General features: G+C 45.8%; 1 protein-coding gene across 1 annotated transcript in view; it reads left to right on the forward strand.

Moving 5' to 3' along the window:
- LOC116947162 (uncharacterized) overlaps window positions 1-18,389 on the forward strand; it is a 79,238-nt gene that overhangs the window by 56,280 nt on the left and 4,569 nt on the right. The window contains exons 17-22 of the mRNA XM_032962608.2: window positions 265-462; window positions 5,500-5,557; window positions 7,031-7,064; window positions 9,912-9,970; window positions 12,473-12,550; window positions 14,544-14,699. Of these exons, the coding sequence (XP_032818499.2) occupies window positions 265-462; window positions 5,500-5,557; window positions 7,031-7,064; window positions 9,912-9,970; window positions 12,473-12,550; window positions 14,544-14,699 (583 nt within the window). The remainder of the gene's footprint in view (window positions 1-264; window positions 463-5,499; window positions 5,558-7,030; window positions 7,065-9,911; window positions 9,971-12,472; window positions 12,551-14,543; window positions 14,700-18,389) is intronic.

Below are 18,389 nucleotides of genomic sequence, written 5' to 3' on the forward strand. Positions count from 1 at the left end.
CGTATAAACATTAATCTTCTGACTGCTTCGACATCACGAGAACTGATTTTGAAGCACCACCACCGCCACCACCACCCCGCAAGATTTTCTTCCCCGGGGTTGCAAATCGCGGGTGGGAAAAACAAAAAGTTTAATACCGCGCACCGCCACCGGTATACCACCAATACGTTCACGTTAAAATTATTGTTACCCTCGCTGGCTAGCCTTGGCATCCCGTCGGGTGATCACGGTGCCGGACTTGTTCTGTGACCCCTGCCGTCTCAGATCGGACGCGGTGCGGCACCTGGAGAAGCTCGACGTGCACGCCAGGCCGATGGTGCCGCTGTCGCCGAGGCCGCTGCTGTCGAGCCGCGAGGGGTCGTCCGAGGCGGTGACCCCGCCGCCGCCGCCGTCGGCGTCGTCGGTGTACCCCACGCTGCCGTACAGGCCCTCCCTCTCCCTCCCCACCGCCGCCCACCCCAGGTTGATACACTAAACGACGATTTGCGCTCGACGCGGCCGCCCCTCGGGTATATTAGCGGCACGGTGTCTCAGAGCGCCTTACCGTCGTCACATCTCTCATGGCGGCATATTCGTGAGGGGCACCCCCCCCCCCCGCAAGCCACCGATGGCAGCTGTCCCTGTGTGGGCACAAGGTGACTCGGCACCAGCTGGCACTAGTCTTGCTGCACAACGTGGCATTAGTCTTGCTGCACCAGCTGGCATTAGTCTTGCTGTACCAGCTGGCATTAGTCTTGCTGCACCAGCTGGCATTAGTCTTGCTGTGCTGCACCAGCTGGCATTGGTCTTGCAGCACCAGCTGGCATTAGTCTTGCAGCACCAGCTGGCATTAGTCTTGCTGTACCAGCTGGCATTAGTCTTGCAGCACCACCTGGCATTAGTCTTGCAGCACCAGCTGGCATTAGTCTTGCTGTGCTGCCCCAGCTGGCATTAGTCTTGCAGCACCAGCTGGCATTAGTCTTGCAGCACCAGCTGGCATTAGTCTTGCAGCACCAGCTGGCATTAGTCTTGCTGTGCAGCACCACCTGGCATTAGTCTTGCAGCACCACCTGGCATTAGTCTTGCAGCACCAGCTGGCATTAGTCTTGCAGCACCAGCTGGCATTAGTCTTGCTGCACCAGCTGGCATTAGTCTTGCAGCACCAGCTGGCATTAGTCTTGCTGCACCAGCTGGCATTAGTCTTGCAGCACCAGCTGGCATTAGTCTTGCTGTACCAGCTGGCATTAGTCTTGCAGCACCAGCTGGCATTAGTCTTGTTGTGCAGCACCAGCTGGCATTAGTCTTGCTGCACCAGCTGGCATTAGTCTGCCAGGTGGGGTGCGATGACTTCCCCGCCCCTGCTGTGTAATCCCAATCAAGTAATTCGCGGTGTCGTTTTTTTTTCTTCTAATTTCGGCAAACATTTTGCCGTGTGTAAGTCTGTCGGACTTCTCTCGCCCCGTACATGGCCAGCCTTGCTAATCGGAGGTGCGGATACTTTGGTGGTGTTACCCCATTTATACCGCTGGCTGGACAGCCACGCCGGGTGATTGAACCCGGCGGCTTCTGGATTGCAAGCCCAGTGTGCTAACCGTTACATCACTGCAGCGCCCCCCTAAGTGACAGCAGTAAGAACTCGTGAAGGGCATTACAGCACACCATGCAGCCATTTGCAAAACTCTCGTTGTGTGGCTGCAAGGGAAGAGGCACTGGAAAGTTAAAACAATTCACACCTTCAACATTATTGACATTTTCTCTGTCAGGGTCTTTGGCCACCATTACAGTAACGTGCCGCTCACAGTTTGGGAATTCGAATCCCTTGGAGGGTGACTCAGATCCCCCTTCGCTCTGGGATTAAATTAAATCAACAGTAACAGTCATGTGGATATACTCCCCCTTGTCATAGGAATGTGTCATTCCATGTGCTGCTATTGGTTTGGGCATATTTATAAAAGATGATTATATCAGTTTCACACGTAGGCTTTCGTGACCGTTGTTATTTATTTAATACCAAAACAGGATGACTTTTTCACAATTCTGGCTAATCGCCTGATGAGGCTGGTTGTTGTAATCACCAGCGAAACATCGTACTCAAATTGTAAATGTTGTGGGTTTACTCTTCAACACACCGGTGTGCTGTACTAGTAACTAATTGGCACGTTTTGTTTACGTGACCATCCTTACTAATTGGCTGTGTCGGGCAGTGGCGGTTTTAGCGACACATTTATACGTAGGCGATCTAACCAAAGAAAAACTTTACTTTGGGCTCTACGTTTTTTTTTTGGGTACAAATTGAGGAATTGTTTTTGGGGGCATTAACATCGTGGGGGTTTTTGTGGGCCGGCGTTTCCCGAGCCGCGAGAGCGCCGAGACGTTTGCATGGCCAACGCGTGGCCCCCTGCGAGTATGAAAAGCAGAGATAAGAATAAGCGGCTAAACCCACACCCAGAATTCGTGCAACTGCGAAATCAGCAGCGTGACCCACTCAGCCTTTGGTGAAAATTAGCCCATAAACAGGGAATAAGTAAAAAATGTTGATATTTAGACCGTTTTTTATGGGGGGCGGCGGGGGGGGGGAGGTGGGGGGGGTGTACAGTATTTACAAATTAGAATCCTAAACAAAAAATAACAAAGCATGTAAGGCCCCCCCCCATGGCCAAAGGTGGCCACGGGGGCCTTACAAGCGAGCAACATGCACCCTTAAGACGAATGCCTCAATGCAAATCCTGCGCATGTTTAATTGCTGGTGGGCGAGAGAAGAGTTTGCGAGTCACAATAATTACCGAAGTCCGTTTCGCAGCGCTGCCAGATACGACTTGTGCTGAAGGTGACATCTGGGGCCACAAGAAGGGTCCCCACATCGCACCCCCTGGCTTTGACGTTCATCCCTCAACGAGGTCATGGGTGTGGTGTTAACCACCAACCTCATTAGAACACCAACAGGCCGATGCTCACATCCCCTTCATTGCTTGGATATTAAAGACAAGCCACGACAGAGCTACTGCAGTGCCGGATTAAGCTCGCGCGGGGCCTGTAGCAAATGTTATAAAAAGGGCCCTAAATGAGAAAAAAACATAAATATTAAAACACAAAAATTTTACTTGCATAGTAAAGTAATTGTATTTTTTCATTTGCTATACAGCCAGATAACACGACAAAACGCTAACCTGAAACACCCAGTCGTTTATAAAAGTTGAAGGCGGTAATAGTACTATAGTAACAGAGCAAGTGCAGAATCACTGAACCGGAATTGATAGCTTGAAAGCGTTTAACGCGGGGCCCTTGAAAGTGCGGGGCCCATAGCTACATATGTAGCTACTTTTGCTACTGGGATAATCCGGCACTGGGCGACTGACCATGCAGCCCCAACTACGGGCCACAGAGTAAACCACGGTAGCCTGCGCTCCATCAGTGAAGGATTTGCCAAAGAAATCGAATTGTATTGCGACTGCGTTATACATTTAACGCCATTCGTTTTGAATAATCTTAATTTCTGCGTGCATTTTTACAGCAACTAATCGCAGCAGTAGCAGCGTCCATGTAAACTTAATGTTTCTCGCAAAATTAACCTACAAACACTAGTGGAATGTCAGCAAATAAATAACAAACGTAGGAATGTCAGTCAACAAGTGTTGCTCGTATCTGGATTCAAATTAATGATATCCATCTGCAGTGTTGGTTGTGTTGAATGTAGCGTAGAAACTCGTGACACGTGGGCTATGAGAAGGCTACCGTCGCCCACTTCCTGCAAGGGTGGAGGAGGAGGAGGAGGATCAAATATCCACAAACTCCTGAAGCCCTCTCTCCGTGCCTAGCCAGATCCCCACACTGGCATTTAACTTCTGAACACATTGCTGCCGCCATGCGCAAAATAGAATAGTAACAGTGGTAGCTCTCCGATATGTTTGATCAGAATCATCAGAGTATTTATACAGGAGGAATCCAATGAGCTGCAAATCTCCTTTTCACTTATGTCCAGTAGGGCAGGTCAGAACGTTGCAACAATACAGAAACACGATAGGAGTGCTAAGTATATGAAAGGTAAAGAAATCGCTTTAAATATATACAAATACAACGAAAAACATGTTTTAATTTTTACCATGAAAAGCCCACTGAGCTATTAGCTTATTTTTCAGAAGTGACCTGGCCACGAATGATAGCTCAACGAAGTGGCCTATCACGTGGACTTTTATAGCAGCTTTCATATCATCTAAACAATGCACGTTTCTAAAATTGTACCGCTTTCCGCACGTAGTCCAACGTTTAAACGGGCGCAACCAGGCGACAGGGCGGATGAGAGCCGCGAAAACCTACACGGTGGTCAGAGTAACAGCGGGATTTGTTTACAGACCCCTTGCCAATCCACCGCCGTAACATATCCCGAACACCGAATCTGTCGTAGATCTCTTCCGACTCTTAAGCAGGGCATTAGTGCCCGTTTCGCACGATATCCAATGTTCTGTTTATTTCCATTGGATTTTTTTTTAAACGAAAAACTTGACAATGTCTCCATCACAAACCAAAGGGCAAATCGTCAAGGGTCCGATTGCGTTTTGGCTGCTTAGCTAGGTATGAATCTCACCCAGTCTGTGAAGTTAAAAAATAAATAAGCAGACAGCGTCTCCTTCATACATCCTCCTCTGCATGTACGACATAAAAGTATTGCTGACACAACCCATCAGCTGCACGCATGGCCTTCTGCGAGTTCATAATATCATCGGCAATCAAAATATTTGTTTATACTGGAGGAATGCGATGAGCTATAAAGCTCAGTTTCACAGATGTCCAGTAGGTGATATTAGATGACTCTGATTGGATGTAAAGCAATGATTCAAATAAAAGAAAAAATCTGGACTGGTCTCAACATGCAATGCCTCCTCATAAGCAGAGTGGTCATGCTTGCTTATATCAAATCCGTTAGGTCAGGGTGTCAAGGCAAACCAACTGGCCCAATAAGTGAAATTGAAAAAAATATATTGTTTTATTACCGGTGACATAAGAGTAACATGAGTTTGAATTACGCACGTGAGACATTAATGCATTCGCATTGAACACATTTGCCGAAATGTGTAAACGTTGACCGTGTTACGATTTCTTTCACGTGGGCTGATCAATGCATTTAATTATTTCGAGCTGTTTCCATAGAATTTAAACAGAAAGAGGCTAAATAATTCCTCGAGTCATGTAACATGTTACGAGGTTAAAAGGTCACCGATTTATTCTTCATGAAACTGGTATCTTAAAAAAGGTCGGTTGTGAATACGTGTTGTTTAAGTACTCATTAAATTGTATATCATTCTGCTCAAAGTAAGCGTATATCATGTTAAAATATCAAGTATTTCTGTAACTTCAAGGAAGGAAGTGTTGACATTAGTCTGACTTTTATAGTGAAGGCATCCGATTGTGTATGTCCTTGATTATCATAAATGTCGCCGCACAGCACCGCTCTTTAAAATGCTGGGTTGATTATCCATTATTTTTTTACTAATGTCATATTGTGCACCACGTGTTCTGTCGCAGGTCTCCACTGCCATCACCGTCCTTCCTGAGCAATCAGACGTTTTCGATGCTGACGCAGGTATGAGCTGCGAAAGAACGTCTCATTCACTGAGAGCATGTCTCATCAACAAATGCATCTTTGGAGCGTCTTATAAAAAGATTGATTTACGTGAATGTCCCAACACTTAGAAAAGGTCAAAAAAGGATAACACATTTAGCTTGAAAATAACAAAGCGGTCCGTGAGGGTTGCTCATTAAATTTTTTTTACATGGGAGGGTGAGGAGTTCTGATTCATTTTCTTTCCCATGCAATTCCCTCAAAACTTTTTATAGGACACCAAAGCAGATTTGGTTTAAAACGTCGCCATAACGGCGACAGAAAGAAGGCCAACAACTCGATCCAGAATACAATGACTCTTCACAAGATTCGGAATGTGTTAACTGTGCCTCGGTCCGTTATGCGCCATTGACGCACGGCGCGTGAGGACGAGAACCAACTGTGGCAGATAACGATGTTTTGACGACCAAGTCCAACCAGCTCGTCAAAGCTCTCGGGGTGACAGCAACAGCACACATTTACATAACCCCATAGTTCACCAGCTTAACACACGGTTTACCCTAGGCAATTTGATTTTTTTTTTAAATGTATTAATGCGGTAAAACGTACAGCAGATAATTGTTACATGAGCTTGCGCCATCATCAACGTTTTTCTTTTTTATACGAACCCTTTGGGTGAGTGGAGCAGTTTACGCCCGAGTTCGATTCCCTGACCATGGCTAACATCAGTGGCGAGTGATATCCCTGAATCGCCCTTGGGCCTCACGGATGGGTGCGGTGAAGTACGGTCAAACAATTTCCCATGCCTTGGCGCGGCGTTTAAGCGGGGCCTTCATCCAACGGTAGATTAACAACAGGGCGAATAATCATTGTTGTTATTTTATTAAGACGTTAATTACGTAACGTAAATTAATGTTAGTTAAAAACCCCCATAGATTTTCTTCTTCATGTGGCCGATGTTGCTGTAGAGCAACAGCTATTATTGTACGTTGAGGTGGTAGAGGCGGATGATTGCGTCGGCAGTAGCTGGGTGGTGAATTCTGGCCGTGACGACGCCCCCTGTATTGTATTTGTGATTGGGGCCCTGAGGCGTTGTACGTCCATTGATCTATCCCTCTGCAGGACCACAGTCGCATCCCGGAGAGTTTACATTTCCATGTGTGTTTTTTTACTGTTTTGCACACGATAGCAAAGCATTGCCAGTGTGTATCTGTCAGGAAATTGCAAACAAGAATTGCTAATCCATAATTGAGGTTTTTTGGGTTAGATCGCGTCAATATGAATGTGTCGCTTAACTTGCCACCACCCGACACAGCCAATTAGTAAGGTTTGTCACGTAAACAAAACGTGCCAATTCGTTACTGGTACAGCACACCGATTGTGTGTTGGAGAGTGTATCCACAACATTTACAACCTGAATAGGACGTGGATGATATTGGTCGCGAAAGCCTACGTGTTAAAGAATTGCTAACTCCTCTCTGGTTGTTTTTGTAGAAATCAGAAGACTCGACCGGATCACCTGAGAAAGGTTAAACAAAGCCCCTACTTGTGTTTTATATTTTAGTCTAATCGGCGGCCTGCAGAACCTTTTCATGTACAGTCGACTCTCGATTATCCGCGATAATTGCGGGAAGGACAACCGCGGATAATTCAAAATTGCGGATAATCCAAAAAATAAAAAAAAAAATTCCGCGGATCTCTATGTCAAAAACCACTAATATAGGTTTAAATTATGTTTAAGTTTCTCTGCGATCACACAGTTTCGTAAATAAATGATTAAATACATCAGTAAAAATTCAGCACAAAACTGACGATTTCGATTGTTACTCTTTCGATTTAGAACGAATACTAACGATGGACCGCCCGATCATGCGTGTGCTCAGTGATAATATTCTCCTGCTTCCACACAGAAGACTCTGCCCACGAGGTGGATGACAGCAGAGCCACGCCCATCAACATCAATAAAACTCCGCCCACTGTGTGTAAAGATATGCAACTACTGTGCTGTTGAGGCGATCACGTGGATTTCTGATTAACTGGTGCAACATATGTGTTCGGTTTAAGCACGTGACTTGTAAAAACTGATTTCCAAGAATAACAATGTGTAATTGTTCTTAGATTATTAATTTGGGCTTAAGGGAAAATCCATGAGTTAGTAATGTATGTCAAAATCTTAGGTGCACGGTTAATCCGCAAATCGGATAACCGTATGCGGATAATCGAGAGTCTACTGTATTTCATTTGCAAGGCTAGCTCAGACACAGTTCAAAAGCAGACTGGGCTATGGACATGCGTTGATGTACATGTACACATACCTTTTCTAGATTTTAAGCTTTCGTGACTGCAAGGATCGTTACTCTTTGGTTCTATTCGGTAAAGTCACGTAGTTAAAAAAAATAAAACAACAAAAAATCACGACGTTTCGGCCACAACACAGGTGGCCTTCATCAGGTGAAGGTACCAAACTTTCCAGAGGATAGCGTTGGAGTGAAGAAAGCCAAGCCCAGGTTGCCTCCTTTAAAGGGTTTTCTGTTTACCCCCTCACAGCTTAAAGGAGGCGACCTGGGCTTGGCTTTCTTCAATCCAACGCTGTCCTCTGGACAGTTTGGTCCCTTCACCTGATGAAGGCCACTTGTATTGTGGCCAAAACGTCGTGATTTTTTGTTGTTTTATTTTTTTAACTACGTGACTTTACCGAATAGAACCAAAGAGTATGTACACATACCGTTGGTATTAAAAGGTTGCCGCCAATAATGTGCTGCTAATGAAGCTTGCAGAACTACTCGAAATAACTCAGCTCCTTTGCCATTGAACGCCGCCTTACACCAGCACAAACAAATGCAGCAGAAGACATGAGGTGGCTCAAGTTGTGCAGCGAGCAGTTCACAATTGGAAGGTTGTTAGTTCAAATCCTGGTTATGGGGTTTGACTCGGCCCATCACCCCTTCAGGGTCGATAACATATGTACAACTTTGTCGGTAAAATTAGCAGCAGTCTTCCATTAGAGAGACTTGTCCCTACCATAGGAATGTGTTAAATTTCCACCATTGGCTCAGGACTGTAAACGGAAGATGAGCAGCAACATCAATGCACCTTTTCAGCAAGACTTTAGTCTCTGAGAATTAATAATAATAACATCCATAACATATTCGTGACCAGGTCTTTATATTTAATTGTTAAAGCAACCAACGTGGAATCAAATCCCAACCCGAATATTTTTTTAAATTAGCTTCTGTCCGTGTGCACAGTTTAACGTGTGTGATGAGAATGTGCTGTTTGTATTGTTTTCGGTGCAGAGATGATTGCTGTAAAATTGCTTTCTTTCTGAAGTTGTTTAATGTGAACAGCTGCGTTATTACGCATGGTCCATACCACACTGGAATCGGAGAAGATATTACAACAGTTTATATTATTTACCACTGCTGAGGTCACCGTATACATTTATAAATGTATGTTGAACTTCTTTCGCACCATATGTAGCAAACCGTCCTAAAAAAGACGAGTTTGTCAATCTCGATGCATAGCTCCAGTGGCTTCCTAATATCAGAAGGAAGAACATTCCAGACGGCTGAAGAAGCGCATCTGAAGGCGCACGATGCGGTGACCGTCTTTGTTCGATGACCGGGGTTTGCCTGATGATGGTTTATCAGTCAAGGTATTGTGGTTCATTTGTGGCAAGCGCTTTGTGTGCAATGAGCGTGACCTTTGCAACGAATTCGTTCGGCAACCGGAAGCCAATTCAGCTCGGCAAGCCCTGGACAGACTCGGTCAGATCTCGCGGTGCCCCGTCACGCATGGTACGTGATGGATGCACGCGACCTGCCTGCCCAGCGCTCGTGTCAAAACACTCCGCAGCACGTGTTGATTTTACACCCAGTTAATCTAGGAGAGGTCTCGGGCCAGGTTAAGATACCAATGATCTCTTATCTCTTGCACGCATGGGCAGCGATTGGCACGTTGAGTTTTTCTCAGCTCCGCGGTGCAATGTGTAACGCAATCTGCCACTGCTCCCTGAGTCACGCACCTTATCACCAGCGCAGGCAGAACTCATTCGAGCCGAGGTGGAGCAGTGTGCGCGTCGGTGAGCACGCTGGGCTGCGAACGCGGCGACCTGAGTTTGATTCCCACCCCCGCCTAACGCCCGTGGCAAAGCGATATTTGACCCCTCACCAACCCGCGCTTACCAGCGTGGTGAAGTACGGACAAACACAGCACGGGATCGAGCAGTGGATTGACAAAGGGCCTGTCAATGATTATACTGTTAATGTTAGTATTACGGAACTGGCCTACGTGTTTGCATTATAGTGCATATAATTACAGATGTATATATTACTCCAATAATTGTGATTCAACCCTGTTTTTGTCTTTTCTTTAGATTTACGATATCCATATCAGACCCACGAAAGTCAACTTTGCAGGCATCCGTCTGATATGGTGAGTTGATTTACACAAATGAAATGCACACCAACTCGTTTGCAACATACAGTTTCAAGGCTTCAATTCAAATCGTATGATTTATTCACATTACTTGCAGGAACTAATACATCTATATATTCCAGCCAAGGTCCTTAAGATCTTCCTATCTCCAACTGCTCGACACTCCCACGGTCGTGGTTGCGCTCTTTTGGTGATTGGGCTTTTGCTAGCGTGGCACCCAAACTATGGAACGCCTTGCCACTTGAAATCAGGCAATCAGAGTCGGTAGATATAAAAACCCCTCACCACACTGCAGCGGCAGGTGTGTGTGTGTGTGCCTCTACTTGCTCAGTCCAGTCCATGCTAATTTGTATCCCTTTGTCTCTGTCTCCGCCCCTCCCCCCCTCCCTCTATTTAAGGCTTCGACACAGAAGCATTGTTTCACTGTGTCCCATGTGTGTGTCTCTCTCTCTCTGTGTGTCTCTGTGCTAACTCTCTCTGCTTAGATGTCTACATATGTGTCTGCGATCTGTACTCTATCACTCTTAAGCTATAATTTAGCAATCTTTGAAATAACGTAATCAGCCAGACCATGCGTTAATTGTGTTTTGACCGACCCTCTGTGCTGCATTATATTGTTTCCAAATCTTACTAAATCTTGTTCGATTTGATGTGCTTCTCCATCTCTCTTTGTCTCCCCTACATGCTAAGGCCTCGGCACAGAGACCCTGTCTCTCTGTGCTCCATACGTTGTGCCTCTTGGTGTCTCTGTGTTAACTCCCTCTACTTAGGTGTCTGTATGTATGTCTGCGGTTCTGTGTTTCCTCTCTCTCTCTTAAATTTAGCTCTTCTATACCTGATGATGATTGCTTGCGTTGCAATCGAAACGTCATATGCTATTATGTAATTTTATTATTATTTCTTATTTTTACGTGACTTTACCGAAAAAAACAAAGAGTCGGTAGATATATTTAATTCTGCTTTGAAAATCCATCACTTTAAAGTGGCCTTCCCTCTTTCGTTTGGTCGGTTGCCCTGGTTTTGTTACCTGCTTTTCATGCATTGCGCATCGGGATCCTGAGATGGAATGCGCATTGTACATTTTAATTATTATTACACATTGAAGATGGTCAAAATATAATTAACATGTGTACGGGATTCCGTTCACCCAGCAGTATAATTGGGGAAACGCCGCAGGTAATCAATGAGCAGGTTGCATTTGGTGGGGAAAAGTGAGGACGACTCCCACCCCTTCAAAAGGTGTCCGCTCAGCCAGCAGAGGGAGCTTTTCAAGCGCTGTTTTGACTTCCTAATCTCTGTGTTTTTTTTCCGTGGATGACAAGGAGTTGAGTGGCAAAGCCCATCCTATAAATCCGCATTCGTCCGTGTTTTTCTCACGGATAAGTGGGGGTCAATTGTTGCGCACAACTCACGGGTGATCCACAAAGTTCTTCCATCCGCACCAACGTGCGGATGGAACGGGTCGTTCTGTATATAAAGCTTTAGTTCGCCCCCTTTAGCAGCCGTACTGCAACACTTTTGTGTTTTTTTATAAATAATTATAGGACCAGTAAGAAACCCCATACAGCGAGAAGCGTCGTCTTGGGCCATGTTATTTTTTTTTTTGGGCCCAAAATGAAACACAACGTGAATAAAAATCTTTCCCGCAGTGTGTGCTTGTACTATCAGGTGACGTTATCGCAGCGCAGCCACGTGCGGTCTTTCTAATGAGCGCTCCACACGTCTCGCCTGACGCTATCCTTCGTCTGAAAGAGCACGGCAAATACCAGCCTGTGATTGTGTAACCTTCATCCGGCCAAATTATCCAGACAGCACAGACTTTGTTATCACCCCAATACATCTCTTTGTATTCGCTTCTATACTTCTTCCATACTATACTGCTATACTATATTTCTATACTTTTCCTCCCCCTTGTTCAGATGTTAGTTTCGTTATTTGTTTTATTTATTTGAGACATTAGTGGAAGGCGCCTTACAAATGACTGTAAATAATGATATGTTAACTTTGTTATTTATGTATGATTTTTACAAAGCCTTGAGTAATGATTTATTTTTCGATTTAAAGCGTTCGTGACTGCAGGGATTCATATTCTTGGTTCTTTCGGTAAAGTCACGTAGAAGGGAAACAATAAAATAATAAAAATATAAAACAATAAAATTCTCACGATGTTTCGACTGCAACACAAGCAATCATCATCAGGTGTGAAAACCACAGCAAGAACATTTAAAAAAAGTGGCGGTTTTTTTAAACGTTAGCACCACGGAGAGCGATTTGACAGTTTGTTCAGATGGACGAGTCCATCTATGTTCGGAAAAGAGGAGGGGGGAAACGAAAATATTGTTTCCCTTCTATGTGGCTTTACCGAAAGAACCAAGAAGTTAATGTATTATTTATTTATTATTTTTATGATACTGCCGATGTTTCAGAATACGCCACTTCATCACTTGAAACGGGTTTCTCACGAATATTGATTTTTCTTTCAAAATGTTCTTTTGACAGGAAATCTACTCAAAGATTTGGTATGCCAGCAGGTTCGATCGCAGGAAAGCCGAAGACATTTTAAGAGCATCAAACTTGGTATGTGTTGGTGCACGAGCATTTTTCGCTATTTATTATCGCTCGAACGGCTCTCTGTATACTAGCTTGCTAGCCCGTCCTAGGCCGGAAGCGTAAAGTAGATTAACCTTTTGTTTGACGTGCCGAAGAAATAAATAAAGCCACCAAATGCACTGGGATGCGGCGTAGGAGAATCTTTTGCCTTCACTTTCTATAAAGATGCGTAAAATTCGAAAGGGAATTTGCGTAAATAAATGTTCATAGCCGCTCGACCTTCTTCTGCGTTAGTCTAAAAATCCAGGCACACGTGAAAAATAATGAGGGGGCGCATGTGGAGTGACGTCACACGCGGGACACACAGACACAGCCTTTATTTGGCTCGTTATATTTGTTGCTGCATTGATTTCTTTCTTAGCTTTACTTTCCATAAAGGTCAACATTAAATACTATAGATGCAGTCGATGCTGCTGACTCTATTGTATGTAGGGTGTGTAGGCATAAAGCCATGCCTGCCGAAATTGTATACCTGATGGGTATCTGACATTTACAGATAAGTGTTGAAATTGGTTTAGGAAGCATTCTTGGCAAGATTCTCACCTTGACGATAATTTTCTTTTCATGCGATTTTTTTTATGAAACACCTGTGGATCCATAATAGAGGGTTTTTTTGGGGTTAGATCATGTAAATATGTGTCGTTAAACCCGCTACCACTCGACACAGCCAATTATTAAGGTTTGTCACGTAAACAAAACGTGCCGATTCGTTACTAGTACAGCACACACCGGTTGTGTATTGGAGAGTAAACCCACCACAACATTCACAATTCGTTACTAGTACAGCACATACCGGTTGTGTGTTGGAGAGTAAACCCACCACAACATTCACAATTCGTTACTAGTACAGCAAACCGGTTGTGTGTTGGAGAGTAAACCCACCACAACATTCACAATTCGTTACTAGTACAGCACACCGGTTGTGTGTTGGAGAGTAAACCCACCACAACATTCACAATTCGTTACCAGTACAGCACATACCGGTTATGTGTTGGAGAGTAAACCCACCACAACATTCACAATTCGTTACCAGTACAGCACACACCGGTTGTGTGTTGGAGAGTAAACCCACCACAACATTCACAATTCGTTACTAGTACAGCACGCCGGTTGTGTGTTGGAGAGTAAACCCACCACAACATTCACAATTCGAGTGCCGTGACATTTCGCCCGGTAATTACAACCGGCCTGATGAGGCTCCATTCTGGATGATATCGGTCACGAAAGGCCGACGCGTTAAACGCCCGTGTGTGTCTCTATGACCGCCGGATGGGGCAAATTGAAAAGGTGGCGTGCGCGTGTTTCGGCCGTTTCGTCCAGATGGGAACCTCGCTCCCCCGACGAGGTTTTACCTGCGGCCCTCCTTCACCGGCTCTGGCTCCAGTCTGCTCACCGAGCTGTCGAGCTTCTCACCTGTCCTGACTAATACAGCCGCGCGCTGTGTGCCTTTCTGCCAGAGTAACCCTCTCCCTGCATTCGCTTCTATCATAACAAAGCGCCGCTCACTGTTCACGCTGGCACAGTGGATAGGAGATGTTAACTAACTCGCTTGGTATACATGAGGTCGTGGCTGCGATCTCGACCCTGACGCCTGCTGCAGTATATTTGGAGGTTGCGTGTCTCTCTGCCCGTGGTCACGTGGATCCTTCGGGTTTTCCCTCCACATTTAGAACCAACGTGCGTTTAGAGACAAGCCACTTCGTTGTGGTCAGGTCGCTTCTGAAAAAGAGCTATATCGCTCGGTGGGCCTTGGTGACGTAAATTCAGAAGAAATCAATGGTCCTTTCATATAAATTGCTGGAGGTATACTCTCGGTGGTGTACGAGTGTGGTTGGCATGGGCCCTGGTGCAAGCAATTAAATGGGGCCCTTCCAGCCCACAGTCCCTGGTGCCAAGTTGCGCTGCCCGCATCAGACAAATGCTGCCTTACGTGCCGGCCGGCGGCTGGGTCCTCTTGCAGGACGGAGCGTTCATGGTGCGGAGAAGCTCCGGGCATCAGCAGAACCAGCCGTACACGCTGGTGGTGTACTTCAAAAGGACCGTGTTCAACATCCAGATCCGCTACGTGGAGGCCGAGCAGAAGTACGCCCTCGGCATGGAGAAAGCGGGCGAGGAGGTAACGCGGCATTTGTGTCTCACGGATACGTAACCACCTGGTGCTTCGTTGCAGCCGCTGTGCGTGTCGTGGGTGTCCAGGCTCCAGACATTAAAAAAAAATGAAACTAAACTTTAAACTGAGAATAGGTTTTCCCCTTTTTTCTGGCAACAAAGCAGGTGTGTTGAGATGTTAAAACACCAAACTGAAACCTTTTACAAGGAATCGTGTCTGCATTAGCCACAATTCTTGTGGTGAGAATGCAAACAAAAAAACATACTCTGATAATATGCAGACATGATTCCTTGTAAAAGGTTTCAATTTGGTGTTTTAACATCTTAACACCTGTTTTGTTGCCAGAAAAAAGGGGAAAACCTATTCTCATATTTTGGTACAGGCAAAGGAGGTTCTATGAACTGTTTTTTTCATTTAAAGCTTTCGTGACTGTAGGGATTCATATTCTTGGTTCTTTCGGTAAAGTCACGTAGAAAGGAAACAATAAAATAATAAAAATATAAAACAATAAAATTCTCACGACGTTTCGACTGCAACACAAGCAATCATCATCAGGTGTGAAAACCACAACAAGAAAATTTGAAAAAAGTGGCGGTTATTTTTAAACGTTAGCACCACGGAGAGCGATTTGGCAGTTATTCAGATGGACGAGTCCATCTATGTTCAGAAAAGAGGGGGGAGACGAAAATAATGGATGCGGTCTGAAAGCCACCATAAGCGTGAACAATCAATTAAAACCCGAAATGGTTGATCAAATCCTTCCAATGACTGCTAAGCCACAGGAAAGCTACCCATACGGATGCTTACCTGAAACCGGATTCCCACCACCATCCATCCCAGAAGAATTCCCTCATCAAGACTCTGCACCATAGAGCCCAATGCATATCCGACCAGGAACACATAATCAATGAACTCAAGCACGTACACCAATCTCTTAAGGCTAATGGTTACTCCGACTACACAATCCGCAAAGCTATCACTCCAACCATGAAGAAGGACCCTCTTGAGGAGCCATTCAAAACCAATCACTTTACCCTACATTGCGGGGATCACAAAAAAGATCTCCAAAATCTTGAACAAACACAAGATCCAGGTCCGATTCAACACATTACATAAAATCCGTGATCTGGTTCCGTCTATAAAAGATGTGATTCCGGACATACAGTACCCTGCGGTCTACAAACTAAGTTGCCTCTGTGATAGTAGTTACATTGGAGAAACCAAACGACATGTCTTGGACCGCATCCGTCAACACAAAGCAGACCTAAAACACGGTAGGACCAACATCTCAGCCATGGCAGATCACTGTTATAATTCAGTAGGCTCACATGACATTGACTTCTCCAAGACAGAGGTTCTCTGCAAGCCATCTGGCTACCATGAGAGATTCGTTCATGAGGCTATCCACATATACAAGCACAGAGACAATTTCAACCGAGATGAATTCTGGCTTAGCAATCATTGGAAGGATTGGATAAACCATTCCGGTCTTAATTGATTGTTCACGCTTACGGTGGTTTTCAGACCGCATCCATTATTTTTGTCTCCCCCCTCCTCTTTTCCGAACATAGATGGACTCGTCCATCGGAACAAACTGTCAAATCGCTCTCCGTGGTGCTAACGTTAAAAAAACCGCCACTTTTTTCAAAAATTCTTGCAGTGGTTTTCACACCTGATGATGATTGCTTGTGTTGCAGTCGAAACGTCGTGAGAATTTTATTGTTTTATATTTTTATTATTTTATTGTTTCCCTTCTACGTGACTTTACCGAAAGAACCGAGAATATATAAACTATTTGTTTTTTTACCAGGTAAGGTCCACTGAGCTATGTAGCTTTTTAAGAAGTGACCTGGCTATCACAAATAATAGCTCAACGAAGTGGCTTATCATCATGTGGGAATTTATAGCAGCCAAATACTCTTAAACACGGGTTGATTCTAGATGCGAAGAGAAATACCGGACGGCCTAGAGAAAAATGCACGTGACCACGGGGAGAGAGACACGCAAATTCCAAATATGCAGCAGGCGTCAGGGTCGGGATGGAACCCACGACCTCCTGAATACCAGGCAGGGTAGTTAACATCTCCTAGCCACCTTGGTGCCCAAGGAAGACTTGTGCCTCTCAGGACGGGAAGAGGCAAGGCCGTTTGTGCTTCATTGCCAGAGGCACCATCAGGCTGTGTTCCGCCACAATTAGCGACAAATTTAAACGCCAATAGCTTGTGTATTCGTGCCTTTTATTGAGACACGATAAAATTGTTACATTTGATACCCATAATCTTGTCCCTAGCCGATCATACTGCTACTCCGTGCCCCTGCTCCCCAGCTACGACCAGGCCTACTCCAACCCCCATCACTACCCCAACCCCTATCACTACCCCAACCCCTATCACTACCCCAAACCCCATCACTACCCCCATCACTACCCCAACCCCTATCACTACCCCAACCCCTATCACTACCCCAACCCATATCACTACCACAACCCCTATCACTACCCCTATCACTACCCCAACCCCCATCACTAACCCAACCCCTATCACTACCCCAACCCCTATCACTACTCCAACCCTGATCACTACCCCTACCCTGATCACTACCCCAACCCTTATCACTACCCCAACCTCTATCCTCACTACCCCTACCCTGATCATTGCCCCAACCCTGATCACTACCCAAACCCCTATTACTACATCAACCCTGATCGCTACCCCAACCCCTATTATCACTACCCCAACCCCTATCACTACCCCCATCACTACCCCAACCCCTATCACAACCCCAACCCCCATCACTACCCCAACCCCTATCACTACCCCAACCCCTATCACTACCGCCATCACTACTCCAACCCCCATCACTACTCCAACCCCCATCACTACTCCAACCCCCATCACTACTCCAACCCCCATCACTACCCCAACCCCTATCACTACCCCAACCCTTATCACTACCCCAACCCCTATCACTACCCCAACCTTCATCCCAACCCCCATCACTACCCCAACCCCCATCACTAACCCAACCCCTATCACTACCCCAACCCCTATCACTACTCCAACCCTGATCACTACCCCTACCCTGATCACTACCCCAACCCTTATCACTACCCCAACCTCTATCCTCACTACCCCTACCCTGATCATTGCCCCAACCCTGATCACTACCCGAACCCCTATTACTACATCAACCCTGATCGCTACCCCAACCCCTATTATCACTACCCCAACCCCTATCACTACCCCCATCACTACCCCAACCCCTATCACAACCCCAACCCCCATCACTACCCCAACCCCTATCACTACCCCAACCCCTATCACTACCGCCATCACTACTCCAACCCCCATCACTACTCCAACCCCCATCACTACTCCAACCCCCATCACTACTCCAACCCCCATCACTACTCCAACCCCCATCACTACCCCAACCCCTATCACTACCCCAACCCTTATCACTACCCCAACCCCTATCACTACCCCAACCTTCATCCCAACCCCCATCACTACCCCAACCCCCATCACTACCCCAACCCCTATCACTACCTAACCCCTATCACTACCCCCATCACTACCCCAACCCCTATCACTACCCCAACCCCCATCACTACCCCAAACCCTATCACTACCCCAACCCCCATCACTACCCCAACCCCCATCACTACCCCAACCCCTATCACTACCTAACCCCTAT

The sequence above is a fragment of the Petromyzon marinus genome, chromosome 29 (assembly GCF_048934315.1).
Source record: "Petromyzon marinus isolate PM22_M1 ecotype Great Lakes invasive population chromosome 29, UKy_Petmar_22M1.pri1.0, whole genome shotgun sequence".
In the NCBI taxonomy this organism is placed as follows: domain Eukaryota; kingdom Metazoa; phylum Chordata; class Hyperoartia; order Petromyzontiformes; family Petromyzontidae; genus Petromyzon; species Petromyzon marinus.